At 38.0% G+C, this 19,216-nt stretch overlaps 1 protein-coding gene across 15 annotated transcripts in view; it reads right to left on the bottom strand.

Moving 5' to 3' along the window:
* The window catches only part of ablim2 (actin binding LIM protein family, member 2), an 89,941-nt gene that overhangs the window by 5,792 nt on the left and 64,933 nt on the right, over positions 1-19,216 (bottom strand). For 2 of the 15 annotated variants that reach the window (XM_017702019.2, XM_017702011.2), the window contains exons 9-23: positions 18,999-19,049; positions 16,111-16,188; positions 15,738-15,881; positions 14,498-14,530; positions 13,958-14,075; positions 13,324-13,548; positions 12,993-13,073; positions 9,180-9,281; positions 6,757-6,810; positions 5,809-5,852; positions 5,481-5,586; positions 4,498-4,556; positions 2,240-2,291; positions 1,060-1,067; positions 849-929 (exon numbers count right to left, since the gene is read on the bottom strand). In XM_017702019.2, coding sequence (XP_017557508.1) covers positions 849-929; positions 1,060-1,067; positions 2,240-2,291; positions 4,498-4,556; positions 5,481-5,586; positions 5,809-5,852; positions 6,757-6,810; positions 9,180-9,281; positions 12,993-13,073; positions 13,324-13,548; positions 13,958-14,075; positions 14,498-14,530; positions 15,738-15,881; positions 16,111-16,188; positions 18,999-19,049 — 1,236 coding nt within the window. The remainder of the gene's footprint in view (positions 1-848; positions 930-1,059; positions 1,068-2,239; positions 2,292-4,497; positions 4,557-5,480; positions 5,587-5,808; positions 5,853-6,756; positions 6,811-9,179; positions 9,282-12,992; positions 13,074-13,323; positions 13,549-13,957; positions 14,076-14,497; positions 14,531-15,737; positions 15,882-16,110; positions 16,189-18,998; positions 19,050-19,216) is intronic. The other 13 variants (XM_017702043.2, XM_017702051.2, XM_017702036.2 and 10 more) reach the window with 13 other exon arrangements.

Genomic DNA, 19,216 nt, shown 5'->3' with positions numbered 1-19,216 from the left:
AAGAAATGGCATAATATCCAGAACATAGTGAGAGAACTCAAAGATGAAAAATATAGCTGGTTTATTTTGGTGATGCTGACAAGAGACCTTATCAATTGCTAAACATTTATAATCTTAACAGAGGTAAACAATTAAAGCAGATATCAATCAGATCCCAATGATGGAGAGATACTGAGAGCAAGAAAGATATTTAGTATGTATTCCCTCGGGGTCCACTTATGATAGTTTTGTAGGTATATTTACCAAAAATGGCCATAATTCAATTTTACATGAACATTTTCCAACCTTTCTTTGGCTACATTTACATCACAAGCCTCATTACTCAATTACAGTTTTAGTTGAGATCCAATCTTTGATTGGGTCCTGAAACAACTCACATGCACATGAGCTCTGTGTCACATTAAGGCAAAAAACTGTGCCACCTCAGCCTGGTAATATGAAAACAGCCTTTATTTATTAAAATTAAACAAGACTGTTTTTTGTTACAGTACCTTTAAGACATAAATATATTTAAAGGACCTGTGTTCTGATTGGCTGGCCTGTATTGTGACTCATTCAAAAAGCAGTCCAGAATGGAACACTTTATAATTTCAATGTGAATGGATGAAAACTGCTAAACTGCTGTAGACTAACATTTATATGTAAACGCATTGGGTTTCAAGAGAATAAAATTGGCTGTTTTGGGCTGTTTAGTTTCCATATATGGGCCTAAAGAGAGTGAATAGTATGTTTTGAAACATTGGCAATTTTTACATACTACATCAGACTCTTATCTAAACAGTAAGGAAATTTGAGTTTTCCATAATGTGGGCACTTTAAGGATTGAGGGGGTTTCAAAGAGGCGCTACCTCTAGTCTGGTGCGGTCCACATCACGCGGTAGCTTCACTCTGACTCTATGGGTCACAGCCAGCATGTCATATGGGTAAACCTACAAAAAAACACACAGCAAACAGGAACAGAACAGGACAAGGACACAATTTTATAACTATTTTATGCTAAAATGAAGGTAAACATCAACACTGTCATAAGAAAGTCATCACAAAAACTGACAAACTTACCTTATACTCTGAGAAAGGAGACAGAAAAGAGAACAGAGAGACAAACAGGGCAAGAGATACTCGATTTAAGTTCCTCTTTGATGGAATTACAATAGTCTGACAAATGAAGCCTATCAATACAAAAAGTAATGTAGAAATAAATTATAGTAGGTTGTGTTTTTTTAATTTTGGAATATACATATGTATACATATAACAATGTACAGCTGTATGCAAACGTTTGAACACCCCTAGTTCTGCTGATTTTCCAAGAGCAAATACGGTAACCCATCCTCATTGACTCCAAACTTTCAAAAGTTTGGAATAAATGTTTAATAAAATAAACCAGTTTGGTTGCAGGCAAGTGAATTAAATTATTGTAACAAGACAGTACTGTACAACTTAAGCTATAAATTATGTTATAGATAGAATAACTGTTTATTTACCATAATATAAAATAACTGTGTATTTACCCAATTTAATATGTTGTGGGAAAAAAATATAGAGTGTGGCCTGTGTAAAAGTTAAAGTATTTTTATGCTTTACTTTTTTCAGTAGTTCAGTAGTTTTGAAAAAAAAAGAAGAAAGAAAACACAGTAAAATCTCATAGTTTGGTGTGTTCTCTGTACAGGATGTGTTAAATTACTTTTCATTTTAGACATTTTATTTAATATTTCAAAAATTCTGTGATAAATAATACACTACATTTATCCACTTTGAGAATTCATATTTACTTTTAAAATATGATGAATTCTGAATATTAATTTTATTGTAATTAATAGATACAGCTTTCTTAGTAACTGTAGAATGTCCTATAACTCCATTCATCCTTCTGGACACACCTACATTTTTTAATATAAAATCTATAAAATTCTATCTATATCATGATTTATAGCTTAAGTTGAACAGGACTGACCTATTACAATAATTTAATGCACTTGCCTGCAACCAAACTGGTTTATATTATTAAAAACATTGATTCCAAACTTTTGAAAATTAGTGTATTTAATTTAGTCTTGGACAATACTCGACAGAAAATCCACTCAAAGGTTTTTCATAAATACATGTACTACCACTTCAGAGGATACCTGCCTAAGGGTGTCCTTAGAGGCAAAGTAACTGCTAATTTATTTGTAAATTATAAATTTAAACTAATGTCAAAAACAACACACACAAACACAAGTGCATACACACATATTTTACCTCTCATTGCTCCCCAGTTGGAGTCGTGATCATCTTCTCCAAGATCAGCTGCCTAAGATGGGCAGAGAAAAAAAATGAGAGAGAAAATGATATTCAGGCTCTTTCAAAGCCCCCTGTGTGCCAGGAAGGTCTCAGTAAAATTCATCTGTTTGAGCTGCTGATGTTTCTCTTTCATTTCCTGAGGTTAAAGGTTAGAATTTAATGTAAAGAGGGGCTGTAATATTTTGGATTTGAGTTGCTGCTGCATTTACTGACACATATTGCTGTAGGGTCAGCGTTTGTTTCACATACTGCACCTTTGTGTATACTTGGCTGGAGAAAGTGTGAGACGTAACACTGAGGAAGCTTTTAGATCAAATGGAGATGGAGAGATGAAGAGTGAGAGGGAGGCCTGTGTGGGTTCAAGTTTATGTTCAGGTAATGCCTGACTAAACCAATTTGACAATCATTTTCAACATCCAAGATATTAATGAGTACAATCAGATATGTTACTTAGTGACTAGAGCAGGGCGGGTAAAATTTGGCCCAGGAGGACGTTTGATTTGGCCTGCAATAAAGCTACCCTAACCTCACCCCCTCATTTAATTAAAAACTCATTACCCCATTTACTGGTATATTGTTTAGATTTTTTGGCCCTCAGCCCAGCAGAAACATTGCACTGTTCTCAAGAAAAAGCTGAGGCCTATCCCTTTTAGAGCAGTGTTTCCCATAGTTCATCCTTGAATTTCCTTATTCAAACATAATTATTTTAAACATTATTTAAATTTGATTGTCAGGAAGCAGCTTTACAGGACTTCAGGTCCAGGCAACTAATGAACAAATGGCAGCTGTCGGACAAAACTCAGTAAGAGCAAAACACAATGTAATGTTTGTTAATCAATATTTTGACCAGAGGGTAAAAGGTAGCAATATGCAAACAGGATCTCTAGCAGTTTTCTTTTGTTTGCTTTTTTGTATCATTTCAGGCTACCTACATAGTGGTTTGCAGTGAATATCATTTATAAAGCAAAATGTATAAAGCAATAGCTAAATATGTAAGGCTTGATGTATAAAATAAAATTTATTCCATTTACAACACAGTGGTGAAGCATCATTCCCAGCATATGCAACCACATGTCTCCTTTATAGAAACTGTATGTCTTTTACTGGTTCATCTTATAATTACTGACATATTTTAATTCTAAATATTCGTTTATGCCCTTTTAAATGTTAATCTGTGGTTATGCATGTGTCATGAAGTCCTTATGTAGGTTGCCTTCAAATAAAAAGTCACCTTTAATTGTGCTGTAAACATCCTGACCAACCTCAGATGTTCCAGATGAGTTTTTGTGATGAATCAAGGCATTCAAGTGATCTAAAAAATGTAAATAAGTTTGGCCCAAAACAATGCAGGCCAATCACATCATATGTAAAAATATCATTGTAATCTGGTACTTCGTCAATATTATGCTACTCTACTAATAGCATGAGGAGGAAACACTTAAGGAAGCAAGACTCAAAAAGGGAAACCATCATTGACTGGGCCACAACAAATAGCGAAACTGCAGACTGAAGTGAGTTGAGTCAGGCAAGTTCAGAGAAGGAAAAACACAAAAATCCACACAGCCGGGGAAAGAATGCATATACTTAAAATACATGCAAAATACCACCACCTAGTGCACAGAAGCCAAACAGCATCAGACTCACACTGGTTAGATATACTGTACTGGTAACAGATCACACCATTATGATATTAATAGAGATTCATCCTCTTTTGGTACTCTCTAAGCAGACCACGGCTACAACAGATAATCCTCTTTTCCCCTTTAATGATCATGCTCCCATAACCTCTGTCTTTTGTAAGCCAGCCAGATATCAAATCAAAGCAGCGTGTGGATAATTCAGACAGTATGATGACTTACAGTAAACTCACAGACACAATTATTAAGGTCTCCACAGACTAATTCCTCAGACCAACTGAGCTACAGTAAATGAATCATGATCCACATGTGTGATTATCACACTCCGCCCATTCCTCACAGCTGCGACTGTCAAATCAAACCAGAATCAAATGAGATTCCTCATCACTGAGGCAACCAGAGACAGCATACGTGACCACAGCCGTTACACCCAACACAAACAAAGAGAGAGATTGCAGACAGATGTAGAGGTTGAATAGGTGTCACCTCACAGCTACATCAAGAAAACAGTTTTGTGTTTGTGTGACTTCAAGAAGCATGGCTGCAGACTTTGTGAAACATATCTGCAATGCAGTTTACCTTGTAGATGCCGTTTCGCCCATAACCCGGCAGAGAGGCAGACTTATTGTAGGGGAAATCTGGAACAGATAGCACAATAAGCAAATGAATCAGCTATCCTTTAGAGCACAACAGAGGAAAAAAAGTATCTCTAACACAATTATACTGATATATATAGTCAGTTCAGTGTTTAAGCACTTTTTACATTATTTTCAACAGGAGAGACACGACTGGCTACCAGTTTTTATGCACACAGTGTTTTCTATGTGTGTTGTGCAGTTGTCCTTTGTGCGGCGTGGTCAAGTGGCCTACATTATGAGTGCTGACTAATCAGATCAAAATAAAGGCAGGCCTGCAATGACACTTGCACTTCCTAAACCGCTTATGCTCCTGGTTCACAGGTGGTAATTAATAGTAGATTACTATTTAAAAGAGGAAACAATGCTACCAAAACAATAGTAATCTAGCACAGTTGACCAACAGTTACATTGCTGTTGTTTAGTAACAGGGAGATGCAAAGCCAGAATAAGATTTCAAAACATAGTGTGATGCTCAAGAAAATATGACTGTGTTGTGTGTTTCCAGTTTTTCAGCCTTCAGAAAAAGCACAATGTGCTGAAATGTCAGATATCACCAGCGATAACTGAAGTATTTTGTTGATATGAATTATTTCCCACACATAGCTTACTGAAACAAGTACATAATTCTGTAAAAAAAATGTATACTACATTTGTATGTGTAAGTAGAAGAGGAGACATATTATTATGATTGGTGTTGGTCTTTCCTGAACATTTATGGCCTTGTTTTGTGTAAAGAAAGATGTCTTTTTTGCCACATCTTGTGATTTCTTTACAGAAAACTCAAACTGTAGACTCAAAGCAATTATGAATGTAATTAGGTGTGGTCACATAATTTCATTTAAATAGTATAGCAGAACGACAGTGTTAACTTGACTTTGAACGGTTAATTTCTCTGACAGCAGTGTATTTTTTTTGGTTACTCACTGGGCTGAGACATGTCTGTGGGCAGGCTGTGGGTGGAAGTCCTAGGGTCAATGTCTGGTGATTGTCCATCAATCTCACTCTTTAGAATCGTCCAACTAGTTCTAGTCTAAAGAGACATCCAGATATCAGTACGGATGAAAGGAAGGGTTGATGTTTGATAGATATAAGGAGAGAAATGTCATTGAAAAAAACACATTTCCAAGAGATTAGAAAGGAAATGAAATATATGTTGGATGTCTGATGGCAGGATGTAAGAGTGGAAGGAAAATGGATGGATGCATACATGGATGGATGGATGGGTGGATGTGTGCACAAACAGATTGTTTACCTTTCTGTCTGAGTCATCCCCATCTTGCCAAGATGTTCTGGATGCTGTTAGAGTTAAAATATACCCACAGTTCTTATAAAAACCTATACATTTATATTTTTAGAACACAAAAGTAACATGCAAGGTGTTTCACAATGATTTGAAAAAAAATCACCACAGAAAACGTCACCTAAAGAATATAACCCACGCTCATGACTTTCAACAGACATCTAGTAATTATCATTTAATGATGGAAACTCAGTGTTATACCTTGAGAGCCAACAAGCATATTAGGAGAATGACAGGACACATCCAGAACAAAATATACTAAAAACATATATAAGAATACAAACTAAGAAAATTAAAACGATACACATGAAAAAAAACAATTCAAACCACAGAGGAACAGGACAAATCTTACAACAAACACCACACATTGCACAGATGCTGTCCACTGACCAAATTCAGTACAATGAGTTACACACAAAATAAGACACTGTTCAATGCCGAAGTCACATGACAACAATCACACCAGATGCTGTGAACGAGTGGAGGGAGGCATGAAAAAAAGGATAAATAAAACATACATGTCTACTGCTTGTTTCCATGTCAGATGATCATATAGCAGAACCCACAACAACAATGGAAAAACAAAAAAAAAACCTGCTATGTTTCATAGCCATTCATAGCAAGTTGTCATATTATGACTCAAGATTGCAGATTTCAGATATAACAGTGAATTTATTGTCCAAAAAGTCTCAGAAGATGAAGAGATTCACTTTTTTTCCAATAAGTTGTTGCATGTGGTTAGAGATTTGGGTCAATACTGCAAAGTCTGAGATGGAAACCCCAGAACCAAAAGAAAGGGTCAAAAGCCACTGGGTGCCATGGCAACAGGATACCATGATAAATGGCATCGTGCAACAGAGCATGCAAGGAGTCATGGTGATCACACAGATCGGACTGTACCATGCTGTTTGTAGATAGGGGGTTTTCTATAGATATTATCTTTGGCTTTAGTATCTGGAATGGAATACAGAGAGAGCATGACAGAAGCAGAGGTGACAGGGACAGCAAGAAAGAAAGAGAGAAACAAAGAAAGAAATACATCCATGAGTATAGAAGCATGAGTTAGAAGTTACTGGAGGATGGAGTCAGGGCAGCAGGAGAGGGCTGCATAGGCAGAGGCAGAATAGGGTTCTCCAGTGCAGAACATCTGTTGCTGTATCAGATTTGGCTTTTCAGGCTCCTTGTTATGTAGAAATGGTTGTGATTAGCATGCAATAATCAACAGTTTGTGCCTTTGTCTTAGATGGACTTTGATTCGGAACCTGGGCTTTCCAATTGTTACAAATGGACTCCAAATAAGGAATTATCGAGACAATGGTGGTCAACTAATGCCTGTCCAATTAGGCAGCTAAACACTAAGGCAAACAAGGAACTGATTATAAATCTTTCATCCAATTATCATTTATCCCCAAATTAAAGCACCCCAAAGATTATAGCACAGAGAACACCATATAATCACAAAAACCAGAGCCTAGCCAGGAGGAAAATAGGGAGATAAATGGGGCAACTTAAATGTCACCATTGCTTCATCCTTAATAATTGACACAGCATGTTTGTCAAACTGGCCCATTTAAAACATCCTAACCTCACTTTGCTTTTTAACCTCAGCTGCTTCCAAACAACTGCCATAGATTAAATGGAGCGCTCTTTAGGAAAAATGACGCATTTAACGCAACACATGCAGGTCATTTTCAGCGCTGTTTCAGCATCTGCCAGCAATGGAAACAAAAGACTCCATAAAAATGGAAAAAAGAAGGATAAATACAATGGCTGGAAATGTATTAAATCCATGATTAATATGCGTAGTTCACTTTAAATGGGTTCAAGTATGGCTGGCGGTAGGCTATGCAGTGACAGTGACAGCTTTGTTCTGCATATGAACAATACGATTATGAGTGCCTTTGGCTTGCAGCAGCGAACCATAAATGCACAATATCAGTACAAATTATGAAACTTCTGTTCATGAGACATCAGCAATGATGTTGGCAGAAAATGTCCACAGAGTCTCTAGATAAATACTATTACAGTACAACAGGTCTAAAGGGAGTAGCTAGGAGTGGGCAATATGAGGATCTGCTTTCATTACAATGCGATACACATTTCTGAGTACATTGTGGGTTTCAGTAGCACTTAGAACACAGAACAACAGCATGTGTCATGAAAAAGACTTAAACCTGCAGATGACAACAACCTGTGCACAGCAACAGAACAAACTGTATGGAAACAAGAGGCTGATCAGATGGCAGCCCATCATACCATTATATTATTATATGATTCAATATATTTTTAAAAATTTTTATCCTGCTCCTACATAAATAATTAAAACATTTAAGCTAACATTAAAATAAAAAAATGTATGCATAGTTTTTGTAGCCTTCATAGCACCACTGTTTCACTGGTGTATTTTGTACATTTCAATTTCTTTGCCAACCTCACAAAAGCTCAATATCATGGTTAGGGCAGTCAAATAATTACAATAATTGTTTTAAAAATATTTTTAGAAATTAAAGCAGTGTTATAGCTATATAAGCTGACAAAATAACTTTCAGTATATTTATTACCTATTACCTGAAACCAGTTATCAATTTTCATCATTGATATCCAGTGACAGCAACAGTAGCTGCATGTTCCAAACAATGACTCTTTCATTTGCATAGAGTCATTTGCAAACGTTTTGGCACCCCTAGTCAAATGACATGTTTTCCTGACTTTATAAATGAAAATAAGTTCACATTCTCTACAGAGAACACACTTCTGCACATTTAACCGATGTTCATTTTCTGAATTTAACATATTAGGGAACAAAAGTTTTGGCATGTTTAAAGTGTTCACAAACATTTGGAGACAAATGCCATATTTAAGTTTGTTCCTTGTAGAGAATGTGTTTTTGGCCAGGGGTGTTCATACTTGGGCATATGACTGTACATATCATTCATATAGTCAATTGTTTCAGGTCCTCCATGGTTGCAGCTCTTTCACTGTCATTCATACAGCTTGAACATTCTTGTTACAGTGAAGGCTCTCAAGGGAACTAATGTTAAAAGGCATCTGAGAGGGTGACAACTGAGGAATCTATCATAGCAATATATAATGTGTGATCAGCTAAACTTCAGTCTGCACTACTACAGTTGGTCTGAAGGGTCAAATTAGGAAATGTTAAAAGATGTTAAAAGGTTAAAAGAATTAGTAGCATTAATAATTCATCATATTAATGCATTAACTTTGACAGCCCTAATCATGATACATCTCATGATGTTACATTTCTGCCAGATCACCCACCCTTAGGAGTAGCTTGTCAGAGTGCAAAAGCAAGGCAGGCCTACCTGGTATGTGGAAATGCTTAGGTGCAGCCACGTATGTAGAAGATGGAGATTTGCCATCGGAGTAGGTGGAGAGGCTGGGGGTACTGCGGCCACTTTCACTACCTCCAGGGGTGAAGGCAAGAGCAGATAAACGGACAGGGGGTGGGGAGGATGAGAGAGCAGAGTTATGCTGCATTTGTTCTCAAAGCTTTAATAAAGCCACACTTCATGATCCCACAAGCTAAATGTAATGAAGGAGCCACAGAAACACCTGGTTTTATAAGCGTTCTCTGTTTCTGTTGGATCAGCACAGATTAGGTTACATTGGGTCGCATTGACCATAACGTATTGCGGGCATCAAATTCAAAATGAGTGAATATTTGCAAAAACAATAAAGTTTATCCGGTTGAACATTAAATATCTCGTCTTTGTAGTGTATTCAATTGAATATAGGTTGAAAAGGATTTGCAAATCATTGTATTCTGTTTTTATTTATGTTTTACCCAACGTCCCACCTTCATTGGAATTGGGGTTGTAGAAGAATGCAGTGCGACATTCGCAGGCAGGATCATGAAGTAACTAGCACCTTCTAAGCCAAAAGGAGTCATCTACACACATAGATTTTTATTTTACAAATACTTTTCAACAAGCTACAAGGAAAGTTGAAAAGACAGTGAGAGAAAGAGAGAGAGAGGCTTGAAAATATGTGAAAATTGCAGTTGCATGAGCATGAAGAATTAGCTCACTCACAGGCACACTGTGTGCTGTATACTTTTGCACTTCACACACACATGCACACACAAAATAGAAAATGCAGTTAGTAAATGGCCACTCAATCTGAAGAAGAAACTCCTCCGCACATCTGGAGGAGGTCAGCTAGTCCCTGGTACAGCAACCACATACAAATCACAAATGGCAACTGAGGGCAAGCTCTGAGCTCTGTGTGGAGAATGAAGGTTTACTGCTTGAGCTCCAGGCTGCATTAGTCATAAACTTGCTGGGAAAGGATCCTTAAGAGAATTTAAAATTCATTCTTCATAGTCATTGTGAGTGCTGAGCACTGAGACACAGTACTCTTCATGTCTTTTTCACTCTGTACTCTGTAATTCTCTCTGCACAGCCTCAAAACCAGTCCAGCATATTTCTCCTCTGTGGTCTTGATACTTTACTGGCAGTCTGTGATCTCTTCACTTACAATGCATTTCATAAGCTAATGCAACAAACCACAGGAGGCCGTGAGTTACAGTGATTTCACCACAGTTAAGGTGCTGTTAGGCAGTGGACTGTAGGTGCAGAAAGAGATAACAACCAAACAAATCACACTGTCATTCTATGAACAACACAATGGCTATGAGCAAAACAAAGCCCTGATTCCTCAGTAGTATTGTAAGATATCCAAGAGGGTAAATGCACTCACTGGACATGCATGCATTTCCTGAACAGTCAAAGCTGAGTGCAACTGAACTAATTGGACATACAGAAAAGCAAAAATTTGGCAAGTGACTTAGCAATCACCCATGTCATGGAACTATTTAAACAGTGGAACTGTTTGTGATTAAAATGCAACCCACATTTATTTTGCTTGCAATTTTTGTTCTAGTATTTTAAAACTAGCAACTGAGCCATTTAATCCACACTACTGACTAGACTAACTTTATAAAATTAAAATATATAATCAGTGCAACATACCAGTATCAGTCAATGCATATACTATTAGAACCGTCAATACCAATGCCAATAAACACTACTCTATTGATTTATAACAAATACAGCCTTTCTTATATAAGTGAACTTCCACACTGAATATTTGGCTCTAACAAGACAGGTGCTTGATAATACAATAACAAGAATGCCATTAATGTTACAGAATTTATGAATTATAGTTGAAATACAATATGTCATTTGATGTCAATGCAATATTTTCCTTATAAGAACACAATATGTCTAACTACAAATTATATCAGTAAACTGTTTGGGAATTTCACTTGGTACATATTCTCATTCTAAAGATGTAAACAAACAAGATATGCCGTATTCGATAAAAGCTCACTAATGTTAGATTAATTATCTAGTTATAGCCACATGTACACACACAAAAAAATAATAGTAATTAAAGCCTTTTTACCCACTTTATTATTATTTCAGATGACTGTGCATTGCAGAATACAGAGATACACATTTAATTCTTAGTCAATGAGTGCAGTTACTTACAGGTATCAGTCAGTGTTTTTGCTATATGATGAGCAGCAGGTAGTAAATGCATTAGAGTCTTTGCTTTTAACTGTACAGTGCTGCTATTTTTATTATCTATTAGTTTTGTTTCCAATGGCTCAATGTCCACCGCTAAATTTCGTCTTGTTAGTAACAAGCAACCCGCAAGGCACTTTGGTCTACATTCAGCTAATGTAGTGATCTATGATATTCACTAAAAGGATATTGTAGTTCCATGAAAATCACGCTAGAATTCTGTTTTATTCTGTATAATTCTGTTTCGCACACAAAGAGAAAATGGCCAACATATATAACAGTGCCCTAAAATGCAGACAGGGATTCATATCAGTCATAGCTGCCATCTAATTTACTAACCTGCCACATTAATACAATAATTCAATTGACATGTGGGTTTTATATATCATATATTTTTACAACAGCTTTGAGCCAGCTCAGCTAATTCAATTATAGAACTGGAACTATTTATTTTATAATATATAATAAGGGAACAAACTTAGTTAGCTCAGAAACTGTTGAGCAAAAACCGATAATCCAGTTACTGTATGTGGCTACTCACCCAATAAAGGGTCAACTGTAACAAAAACAGAACATACCAAACATGCACAGCTCACTTTCACGCTGTGTTAAAAGGTGGTTAGGCCCAGAATCAAGTGAGGCCAAAGTGTGTGCCATTGCAACTGGCACCCAGACCCCAAATTACAGTTCCTCCACTGTTCCCTTTAATCTACTACTGAGAAGTTCCCTTTCCCTCTCTTTCTTTTTCTCCTGGAAAAACCGCAGAGACAAGATCATAAGTAGCTTTTTTAGGTCTCCCTCCCTTCACATTCAAGAGAAGGAGTGACCCATGACTAGCAAAGTTACTCACAACCTTATAAGTATCAACTTGCCCAAGAAATTCAGACATACGCTTTATATGCTTTATGTGCATCTGGAAAGGCGAGCCCGCACGTATCAAAGTTTACATTTGCGGCTTAACTTGCATTCTTACTGAGTGATCCCTTTCCCAGACCTCCTCAACTGATTACACAGTCCCTCTCTGACCACATTCAAGCATGCTTTAGATGAGGCAATCCACACTCCCCCATAGGCAAAGACTCATAGGCCTGAGCTGGTATTAACTGTAATCGGAAACATCAGCTGGCAAAACATCAAATCAACAGTGATTAAATGAAACAGATCAGTCAACAACAAAAAACGAAGAGGAAAAACAATAAATGACATAAATGTCCAAACAGGCAGCTTTTTTCCACGTCAGGGCAATCCAACATATTTATGTATCACTGCAACATAGCACAACATTGATGAGCACAAATATCACAATTGTACATTAATACATATGTCCACTTTCAACGTTCCCAAGTGTTTGAGTGTGCAATTAAAATCACTGTTAAAATATAAATATATATACATAATATACACAGGATTTCCATGCAACATCACTGAGCATGATGTTAAAACATGAACTCTACAGACACAATGATGGCAAGCAAAAAGAAACTGAATGGTCCAATGGGTGAACCTAGGGGTACACCTACAATTTCACAGAACTGGATCACACTGATAGATGGTAAAAGAGTGGGACCAATGGGTCCAAAGGTTTACCGTAGGGAGGCAAATTGAGGTGCAGGCCTGTCCTAGGTTTACTTTCAGAGACTGGTTCCTGTTTGAATTCTGTCTCAATTCCTGTTTAGGGAAGGTGGGCGAAGGACAAGGTAGTAGTTTCATAACTGATTGATTCTTTTTTTCGTTATTTATCTCTACATAAAGAGAAAACATGAAACTTTACGTAATTCTAGATTTCTACTTCTGATATTTCACATGTATAGCAACTCATTAGTGTTGCAGTTCAGCTGTGACAGCAACAGTTCCATGCATGTTGTGACATTAGTTGGTTTTAGCTAACACACAAGGCCTGCAGGCTGAGTTGTGGTACCTCTAAAGTAAGGGATGTAGTTGTGCTGTTGGAGCATGGCCAAGGTGGTGGGGTTTAAGGGGAGAGCCACACCCCCGCTTCCTGCCTGTGGAGTATTTCTACCCCCACTGGGCAGTGAAGAGGAGTCCCTGGGACTACAGTGGCCACCATACCTGCCCGCAGAGTACACGGGCAACGAGTTGGAACTTCCAGGTTGTGGGGTGTATCTACTGCTCAGATATTGCTCTGTGCAAGGGGATCAACCAGTCAAAGGGGAGAAGGGGAGTAATATGAAGTCAGTGACTGTATTATAAATATTTATATATGGGAAATTACTCTTAATTCCACATTTTCCCTAAACAAGACTTTCTCAGTGCAGAGGTACATTCTTATGACTCATTATATGTTGCATTTCATTGCATCTAAAGATCATCAGTACTGCCTGAAATACACAACACATACTTGCAGAAGGGACATGATGTCAAAGAACTAAAGAAATAATATGAGGAAGCAAGAAACTTCTGAAAACATCTAAAAGTGTTTTCACAGTTAAAAACAATGTGTAAATAAAAAATGTACAATGCTCTTCATGTAAAACAGTGGAAAAAAGAGCATCTAAGACTTAGTTTGTCTCTGTGTGAGTAAGTGTGGGTACCTGGTCTGCTGTATGTTTGGGGTGAGCGAGAGGGGGTGTAGCGGCCATAGCCACCCAAAGAGCTATTGGAGCTGGGGCTTGAGGGTCTCCTCTGACGGGGTGATTTTTCCCCATCTCCCTGGAAAAGACAAAAAAAAAAACCAAAACAAAACAAACCAAAAACAGACAGGAATATGCTATGATGAAATCTAAAATTGACATTATGACAAAAACATAAATTAATAGGTGTCACTACATGTGATCTGGAGACACATAATTGGTTCTGAACCTAGGAGAAAACCAGATAAACTGAAATTAAATATCCATAATATTCTGTCAATCTCATATCATATGACACAATAACTGATCATGGGTCAAAAACTGATCAGTTGTCAATTTTAACACAATCAAGAACAAATGATACAACTGCACTGCACACACAACATGTAAGCACAAGACAAATTTCCCAAAATTAACACAACTGTATTGATGTCCTCACACTGATACAACACTTTAAGAGGCCTGAGAAATGTGTTCCTCATCAGGTCTCCTTTACTGTACCTCTGTTGGAGTAGGGGTGAGCAATTGGGGTGACTGCAAATGAAGAAAGCAAGCGAGTGAGATGAGGTTAGATGCAGTAGGCCTAATGACATTATATATAAACAAAAAAAACAGCTATATTTTATTTTTAAAAATGTATGTGTGTGCACACACAGATGCTACACTTGCAGCACTATCTGTATATTTGTCTGCATATTTTTTTGTGTATCTGAAGAATTAACAGCGATGTCCACTAGGTGGCAGATTAGGACTAAAAAATTCCTGACTGGCAGATGAAAACCTTTTGCTTCTTCTGATTTTGCACATCAAGATGAACCTAACCCATATTTCTGACCACTGCTCTAACAGTTTATGCTGGTACACTTAATTAATTTCTGAGGATGTGCACAACCAAATAATCGCAGAATACAAAGGACATATGTGCGCACACATATGTATATTTTTAAAAATAAATAAATACAAAAACAAAAGTATAACACAGACTTTAGGAGGTGTAAGCATGGGTTACATGAAAAGCATTGGATTTTGCATTCAGGGGGAACATTTTTATTGTTTTGCCATATTCATTTCACAAATGTACTCCATGTGTTGGTTTTCCAACTTTAAACCAAGATCCTGAAAACAATTTCTTAGTGAATGCAATGTTTGACAAAGGGAAGGAATGAATGAACAAATAAATACATTTTAAAAAATCTTTGTTTCTTCGTTTGGCCTATATTTTTAATTCTTTGTATATATAAAATATCATTTTAATTCTTAATTTAGATACATACATTTTTGTTCTCTTCGGTTTGTCTGAAACATGCATGGAACATGTTTGCTCCATGGAGCATGGATGACAAATACAATGTCCTTGCCATGAACATACAATGTTCTGCTTGCTTTTAAAGGCTTGGAATGGACAGTCCTCCATCAGTGACTCTTAAGCATGATCTATAATACTAGCCAACATTTCTAACAATAATGTGATATAACATGCTAGTGTAAAGTGAAATGCTACTAAAATAGTAGTACGTGTTTATTACTTTGCTTTGGCCACTTCTCAAACACTACTAAAAACATGACTCATTTTATTTTATGCCTGCAGGCCAGTAAAATATATATTTTTAAATTCCTATTTTGTAGAAAGAAGACATCTTACTGCATTATAGTGTATACGCTGTGGAGAGATAAGAGTAATGTAACAGCAGTCCCCTGCAGAAGATAAACCTGTCTGAAGTGTGTCTTTATGTGTAAATACCTCTGCATAAGTCCTCTCCTCTGCAGGGTAGCTGACATAAGGAGAGTAGGAGAGCATGTCAGGTCTGTCGATGTTATAGATTGCCTTTATTTTAGGAAGAGCTGCAAGATCCTTATAGTCCAGGAACTCATCACCCAACTTTGCCTGTGGCAGAAAAAATGAAATACCAATATAAAAATAAACAAACAACTCCAGTCTCTTCCCTGAACAAAAAACCCATTTTTTACAGCCTGTCCTTTTGCTGCCACCTGGTGGCTAGTAAATGTACGTGCGCTAGAATAACTGATGTTTGAAGGAACCGCCCCTCACACTCTTACTTAGTGGTCCACTAAAAAAAGAGTTTCATATCAGTGCAAATAAAAGGGCTGCGTACATAGATAACTCTGCTAGGAGATCCAGATGCACTGGAGGCAGGAGCAGACGTGATGCTCTCAGAGGAGGTCCTGGTCACCTGGAGAGACAAAGCCAAACAGTTTGTTAATAAAAGCAGATTTTGTACATATCATTTTTACAAGCTTTTACTACAAGAGAGCTGAATATTTTTACATAATATATTTAACACTGAGCATACATTACTTTGTTCTATTTCATGCCATACTGTATCAAAAGCCTGCATTACATACACTGCTCAAAAAAATAAAGGGAACACTTAAACAACACAATATAACTCCAAGTAAATCAAACATCTGTGAAGTCAAACTGTCCACTTAGGAAGCAACACTGATTGACAATCAATTTCACAGCTGTTGTGCAAATGGAATAGAGAACACGTGGAAATTATTGGCAATTAGCAAGACACACTCAATAAAGGAGTGATTCTGCAGGTGGGGACCACAGACCACTTCTCAGTACCTTTCTGTTTTCTGGCTGATGTTTTGATCACTTTTGAATGTTGGTGGTGCTTTCACACTCATGGTAGCATGAGATGGACTCTACAACCCACACAAGTGGCTCAAGTAGTGCAGCTCATCCAGGATGGCACATCAATGCGAGCTGTGGCAAGGTTTGCTGTGTCTGTCAGCGTAGTGTCCAGAGGCTTGAGGCACTGCCAGAGCCCTGCAAAATGACCTCCAGCAGGCCACAAATGTGCATGTGTCTGCACAAACGGTTAGAAACCAACTCCATGAGGATGGTATGAGGGCCCGATGTCCACAGATGGGGGTTGTGCTGTGGCAGTTTGGCAGTGTGTCAGTAATGGTGTGGGGTGGCATTTCTTTGGAGGGCCGCACAGCCCTCCATGTGCTTGCCAGAGGTAGCCTGACTGCCATTAGGTACCGAGATGAGATCCTCAGACCCCTTGTGAGACCATATGCTGGTGTGGTTGGCCCTGGGTTCCTCCTAAGGCAGGACAATGCTAGACCTCATGTGGCTGGAGTGTGTCAGCAGTTCCTGCTAGATGAAGGCACTGAAGCTATGGACTGGCCTGCCCGTTCCCCAGACCTGAATCTGGTTGAGCACATCTGGGACATCATGTCTCGCTCCATCCACCAACGCCACGTTGCACCACAGACTGTCCAGGAGTTGGCGGATGCTTTAGTCCAGGTCTAGGAGGAGATCCCTCAGTAGACCATCCGCCACCTCATCAGGAGCATGCCCAGGTGTTGTAGGGAGGTCATACAGGCACATGGAGGCCACACATAATACTGAGCCTCATTTTGACTTGTTTTAAGGACATTACATCAAAGTTGGATCAGACTGTAGTGTGTTTTTCCACTTTAATTTTGTGTGTGACTCCAAATCCAGGCCTCCATTGGTTAATAAATTTGATTTCCAGTGATGATTTTTGTGTGATTTTGTTGTCAGCACATTCAACTTTGTACAGAACAAAGTATTCAATGAGAATATTTCATTCATTCAGATCTAGGATGTGTTATTTGAGTGTTCCCTTTATTTTTTTGAGCAGTGTATAAACACTGATAAACACTAATTAAGTAATAAATACAACTTTTATTTAACCAAAGAATAGAACATTTTGTCACTGTCATATCAAAACCTGAGAACACTATTTGAAAGCACCAGCTGCTCTTTACATTGTGTGAACATTACATGACAAATGGACCAATAGAAAGTCTACATGAAAGTTCAGAATGTCAACCAACGTCTCCTATAAATGTACAGGTTCAGAGATAGTTTCATTCCGACAGCAACAATATATTAACTTTTAAAACAAATGTGGGCGGCATTTAACTAGAACAAAATAATAAAAAGCACCATTAGCAATATGTATTGTCTACAGTCGTATGCAAAAGCTTGAACTGCCTGTTGAAAGATGGGTTTAGTTGATTGTCTAAGTGAAAACCGTGTGGGCCACTAACTCAATTTTATGGGGCAGTCATGGGCTGGAGGTTAGGGAACCAGCCTTGTGACTGGAAGGTCGCCGGTTCAATCCCCATAGCCAACAGCACATGACTGAGGTGTCCTTGAGCAAGACACCTAAACCCCAACTGCTCCCCGGGTGCCATGGATTGGGATGCCTACCGCTCTGGGCAAGTGTGCTCACTAGAGTGTATGTGGTGTTTCACTTCACGGATGGGTTAAATGCGGATGTGAAATTTCCCCGTTGTGGGACTAATAAGAGTCTCTTAATCTTAAACATTTCTTCCAACAAACTTAAATATGGCATTTTTGTTTACTTATTTTCACTTAGAAAATCACCAAAACATGTAATGCAACCAGGGTCATCCAAACCTTTGCATATGCCTTTAGTAAATATACTATTTAGATGAATGAACACAGATAAAATGCATCTATTACTTCATCTATTATTAACCCCTTAACAGGCCCAGCATTATTACACACATCTACAATCTAAGAATAGCCTCATTATTTTGCACTGAAGTTCCTGTAGTTACTGAATAATAAGCCTTTGTATGAAATAAACTTGTACTGTTAAGGGGTGAATTCACCACCAAGTGAAAGAGGATTTGTAATGAAAATCTCTACATGTCCCAGACAGTGAAGTTCAGTTTCCTCTATATTATATAGTAGTACATTAGTAGGGCATTAATGGCTAACAGTGATCTTGTTTATTATGTCTACAAAACTATGCACGACTCCATTATAAATACACAGCAGCATCAGTGAAGTGAGAGCCTCGACATTAGGTCCTGATCACAAGATCAGGTAGGTAGGGGGCAAAAGCGTACGGTGGTCCTGTAGGTCCTGTTTAGACCTCTGTGAGTTTCTACTGAAGCTGAAAGCACGTTGGGGGAGAAGATAAACCCATGCAGGGAAAGAGGGTCGGGGGTGCACTTCACAAACCTGCTCAGGTACATTGAGACGCAGGTCACTGAGCTGTATCCGCACCTGTTTCTGCAGGAAGAGGGGCATTACAATACAAGGGGATCATATAAGGGGCTTAGCTAATGGCTCTTCTAATACTTTAGGCTATCAGTAAAGCTGTGGGAAAGCTGTGCCCCTGCACCTGCTCAGTCAATAGCTTTTATACTGATAGTTTCACCAGTTTTGCTCTGTTTTGA

This window comes from Pygocentrus nattereri, chromosome 13 (assembly GCF_015220715.1).
Source record: "Pygocentrus nattereri isolate fPygNat1 chromosome 13, fPygNat1.pri, whole genome shotgun sequence".
NCBI lineage: Eukaryota > Metazoa > Chordata > Actinopteri > Characiformes > Serrasalmidae > Pygocentrus > Pygocentrus nattereri.
This window is presented reverse-complemented; position numbering and strand designations above follow the sequence as displayed.